Source organism: Antrostomus carolinensis, unplaced genomic scaffold, assembly GCF_000700745.2.
Source record: "Antrostomus carolinensis isolate BGI_N321 unplaced genomic scaffold, ASM70074v2 scaffold18999, whole genome shotgun sequence".
In the NCBI taxonomy this organism is placed as follows: Eukaryota; Metazoa; Chordata; class Aves; order Caprimulgiformes; family Caprimulgidae; genus Antrostomus; species Antrostomus carolinensis.
In genome coordinates, this window is record NW_010339453.1 from 87,192 (window position 1) to 91,962 (window position 4,771).

General features: G+C 55.7%; 1 protein-coding gene across 1 annotated transcript in view; it reads left to right on the forward strand.

Annotated features, from left to right (window-relative positions):
- The first annotated feature begins 2,226 nt into the window (after nt 1-2,226).
- REG4 (regenerating family member 4) overlaps nt 2,227-4,771 on the forward strand; it is a 3,311-nt gene continuing 766 nt past the window's right edge. Inside the window, 5 exon segments of the mRNA XM_010175860.2 lie at nt 2,227-2,351; nt 3,605-3,668; nt 3,671-3,715; nt 4,448-4,532; nt 4,652-4,763. Of these exon segments, the coding sequence (XP_010174162.2) occupies nt 2,227-2,351; nt 3,605-3,668; nt 3,671-3,715; nt 4,448-4,532; nt 4,652-4,763 (431 nt within the window).

The window sequence follows — 4,771 nt, forward strand, 5'->3', positions numbered from 1 at the left end:
TGTCCGTAAGAGAAACGCTTCCCTGAAGGGCTCTGACCTTCAGCAGCCGAAGTGAACACTTCTGGGAATGGTTTGCTCCTACCTCTTCGGGGGAACTCTGCAGACACACGTTCCAAAGAGACTGGGGCTGTCGGCTGCCGCCAAAGGACAGAGAAGGCCGCTCCCCTCCAAGCAGCGGCCGTTCAGCATCCTACCATGTACAGTATTTTCTCTGATACTTCTTTCCATTCTAATCACGAGTAAAAGCTTTTTCTTTCGATTCCACTCAATGGTACATGAAGGCAGGGCCTCAGGAGAAGCTGGTTCCCGGGGCCGTCGTTTTGGGCTGAAGTTTTTAATTCTGAAGTTACTGCTTTTTACGACGCACGCAGCGTTCCCCGGCACGCTCGCCGCAGTGTGTCCTGTGAAGTTGAGCTGCAGCTGACTTAGATCTCCAGGCAGGAGCTCTCAAGCTCCTGGAGATCTGTCCAGGTACATGTTTCGCTGCAAATAATGAAGTGTTGCTACATCAATGCTAAAGAAACAAAGGGCTTTTTCTCATTAGCCCCAAATAAGCAAGTGCCTTGTTATATATGTGGCTACTTTTTACAAGATGAGTGCTTTCTGTGGAATGAAGCCAGTTTCATGCCTGGCGTGTTAATACGATGGCCCTCTGCCTTTCTTTTTTTGTTTTGTTTTTTAACTACTTGTAAAGATAGTATCTCCTTAAGGTGGTATTTTATCTCATAAGTTGTAGAGTAACCATCCACACAGCAGCGTTTTCCTATATTAATAATGGAAAAATATTTGCTTATTTTTACATTTTTTATAAAAGTCTTTTATGAAAATAGTTGCTGCAAAATGTATAAGCAATTTTTATCCCCAGAATAAAGAGTACATGCCCAGCGTCCGTGTGCTGCTGGTTTTGTTTGTCTGCCCAGCTGTCACAGCACAGCCACTGGATTGGAACGACAGGATTATAAAGGAATCGTCGCTGTTCGGTAGCTGTTCAGACCCCTGGTGAGAGAGGGCTCGTTAGGACCCCCACAGTCCACGTCAGGAGAGCTTTTGGGGATCAAGGGTGCTCTGTGCTGTGTCTCGGCAGCACACAAACCCCACTGCTTAGCTCTGTCCAAGGGAGCTGTGCCTGGAAGCTGAGAGCAGCCCAGCTCGGGTGTGTAGCAGGAGGATTCTGGGTCTCTCGGTTGGCTGAGAAGGGGGCAGTCACCAGCAGCTGGGCATACTGGGAAGGACAGGGAAGGACCTCTTTGAGATGCTTTGAATAAGAGCTCTCACTTGCCTGGGAGCTGGGGAAGGGCTGGGGCTTTTGTGTGGCTTTTAGAAAGGTTGTGGGCAAGCATGGGTCAGGCTGTGGTTAGTGGGGCTGTGGATTCACTTGCCTTTTCAGGTCCTTCTTGCTTCCCTGGGCTGTTTCTGTTCCTGCAGCCGGGAGGAGGACCCTTGTCCCTGGAGCTGAGGCTGCCTCCCTGATGTTGGTTTGGCAGCTGATATGCAATTCTCCAGCTTCTAAAACAAGGAATCAGACTTGAAAAGTTTTACTTGAATGATTAGAGAACAACTTGACCATGGCTGCATTCCTGTATTTTGAGCAGGGAAGTGCCACTGAAGCTTTGGGCTCCACCAGCACTCACCTGGCTGGTTTCCAGCTCTCACTGTGGACTCAGATGGAGCCAGTAGCTGAATTGTGTCACCTCACAGGGATAAAGCTGCTGGGGGCATTTTAAGGGTTTGCTATTCAAACAGTACAGCTCCTTTATCTTCTGGTATAGCCAGCTTGGCAAGTACAAACCTCTGGGAAGCTTTCATCCATGTTCTCCCACAGGTTGCACATCTGTGCCAAAGTTTAGCAAGCTCTGCTGTGCCTCTGGGGCATCAAGCTGCATCAAGTTTGCCAGTGCTCAGGCTGAGACTTGAAACTGCATCTCCTCGGGGACGGCGCATGCCTCTTCCCCTGCCCAAGGTGACGAGGAGCTTGTGAGAACTTGTGTTGCACCCACAGATAAGCATAATTGAAAGAGCCAGGCAGGGAGCTGGGGTGTCCCTTATCTAAACAAGGAGTAATGGAGTAGCCCTTAGGCTCCTTTGAGAAACATTTTCATGGTTTTTCATAAAACAAGGCTGGAGTTCTGTCTTCTTGGGGGTCTGGGGGGGGTTGCTGTGTTTGAAGAGTTTCCCCATTCACCAGAGCAGCTGATCTCCTCGGTAAGGCTGGTTGTCTGAGGAGCGATGATAGCAGGCAGCAGCTGTGTTTGGACACAAGAAGGCTTTACCCTTGGATCCCAGAGGGTGCCGAGCAAGCTGGCCAAACCTCGAGAGATCTCGGGGAGCAGCAGCAGCTGTATCCCCACTGTGTGGGTGAAGGAGATGGGTCTGCTCCTCCTCCCTCCCCGGGGCAAAAGCCAGACCTGCCTCTGCATGCTGGCAGGAGCTGCTCCCGTGGGTGTAGCAGCACTCGCCCCGCGTTTTGGCAAATGCTGCCCCAAAGGAGCCGTGGGAGCTCCCCGAGGGCTGGAGGACATGGCTGGAGTCTGACAGCCAGAAGTAACAGCTTCAGCCAGCTATGAGCCCTCTGTCTTGGGAGATGAGGGGCTTGGCTCTGGATCCGCTGCAGCTAGCTGCCTGCTGGGTAGCTCCCAATGGCCTCCTCCAAGGGTCTTCCTGAGGGCTGGGGGAAGGAGAGCCGGGCACTGGCCCCAGCTCAGGAGGCCACGGGACAGGCAGCAGGAAGAGCTTTCAAAGCTGCTTTGATATGTTGGGAGCCAACAAAATGATGCTCCAGAGCAGCATGGTCTAAGCAGTAGGGTAGATGAGCTTCAGCCACCTACCACTGGTGCAAGAGGACACCCCGGGGTGAGGAGAGAGGACCATGATGGAGAAGGCTGTGTCAACTATGCCGAAGGGCTCTGGCCGCTGGGGTCAGGGCAGCCTCCTTGGGGCCAGGGCTGTGGGTTCCCTGTATGGAGCAGGGGCAGTGGGGGGCTGCTGCTGCAGGACCTGCCCCTTCCTCCTGGAGGGACATGAACTGACGCAACCCTGCGTCACCACCAGGCATGGGGGCCGGGCACCCTCACCACTATCTGATGGTGCCCGCCAGCCCCTGACTGCAGGCTGTTCCCACATCCCTGTGTCCTGCATCCTGCTGACAAACATCTCCATGCAGTTCAAACAAGGGTGGTGTGCAGGTGACGCATGGAAGAGCAGGGCAGGGCATGGGACCCGGCCAGGTGCCATCCCTTGGCTGGGGACACGGGCGATGGTGGCGGGTGGTACCCATGGCCTGGTACACGCTGCAGGGATGCTCCGGCCAGAGCCAGGACGGACTTCCCGGGGATCATCCCCACCAGCCCCCAGTTCAGCTGGGGCTGGGCCAGTGGGCATCCCTACCTGGTGCCAGGCTGCTCTCTGCCCCAAGGTTACCTCTGTGTTTGCATTAGTAATTAACGCTAATTGCAGGGGGTTTATTGACCAACTAGGAGAGGCTCTTCCTGTCTTCTCTGGAGAAATGTTGAATGTAAACAGAATGGAGATCTGGGCGGCTTTCCAGCAAAGCAGGGGGGATGGAGGGGAGTCAGCAGTAAGATTTTTATGGTGGGAATCACCTGAGCTGGGCAAACAGTGATGCTGATGAACACCTGGCTATAAAGGGCTGCGTGTCTCCTCTCCCTTCCCGGTGACCCACGAGAAGCCGTTATTCCTCCCAATCTCTGGACGGCAGGTGAGGAAAGGGACCCTCACGGGGTGGCTGTGGCCCCAGGATGCTCTAAGGTGGCTTATGGGTGAGCAGGAGCTGGTCCCAGCCCTGGCAGCTCCCAGGGGAGCCGAGTGCTGCCCTTGCTGGATGGGGCAGGCTGCAACCATGCCATTTTCAGCCCCACATTGACTTTTGTCGCTGCTTCTTTGAGGGGAAGACAAGCTGAGTCTGCAAATCAGCCCCAGTGCCTGGGGATTAGCTGAGATAAAGGGGAACTGCGCTGATGGGGCCGATTTGCCGCCCCAGCCTGGATCTGGCAGCTCTACGAGCTGAGGGGGTGAAACGATGCTGTACACGTAGTCCCTGCAGCCCCACCAGCCCTGGCCCTGCCGATGCCATTGCTGCTGCTGCCCGATGCCAGGACAGGGCTGGGGTCCCCCAACGATGTCCCCCATAAGCAGCTTGGCTCACCCAGATGCCTCCTGCCGAGGGCTGGGACTGGTGGCGTTGGGACACCCCGCTGCCAGGGTGGGCTGGGGACCCTGAGCCAGGCCTGGGGGATGGGGTGTGGGCACAGAACAGTGACAAGTGCCAGGGAAGGGACAGGGAGGCACAGACCTCAGGGCTGCCATCTCCTCCAGCCAGCTGAAAGGGGGCAGATTCAGTCCATAGCAGGGCAGGTTTGCACCCTCCAGGTGCAAGCAGCATCCCCTGCCCTCAAAGGACCTGGTGTGACCCCCTGAGCTCTTGCAGGAGACGCATCCAGGAACTAGGAGGATGGTGGCAGCAGCCAGACTCGCCCTCCTGCTGCTGGGCTACGTGGGGCTCCTGCAGCCAGCTGGTGAGTCCCACAACCTGGGGAGCAGCTGCTTTTGCAGTGGGGCCAGGAGGGACCCACACTTCTCTCCAGCCAGTGATGCCAGCTGTCCCACATCCTTCCCCACGGCTCTCCCCCCACAGATGCTGGGTACATAGACTACTGCCCCAAGGGCTGGTCCTACTACAAGCTCAGCTGCTTCAGGTACTTCAGTCAGCTCCGGAGCTGGGATGAGGCTGAGGTAAGGCTGCCAGGGTACGTAC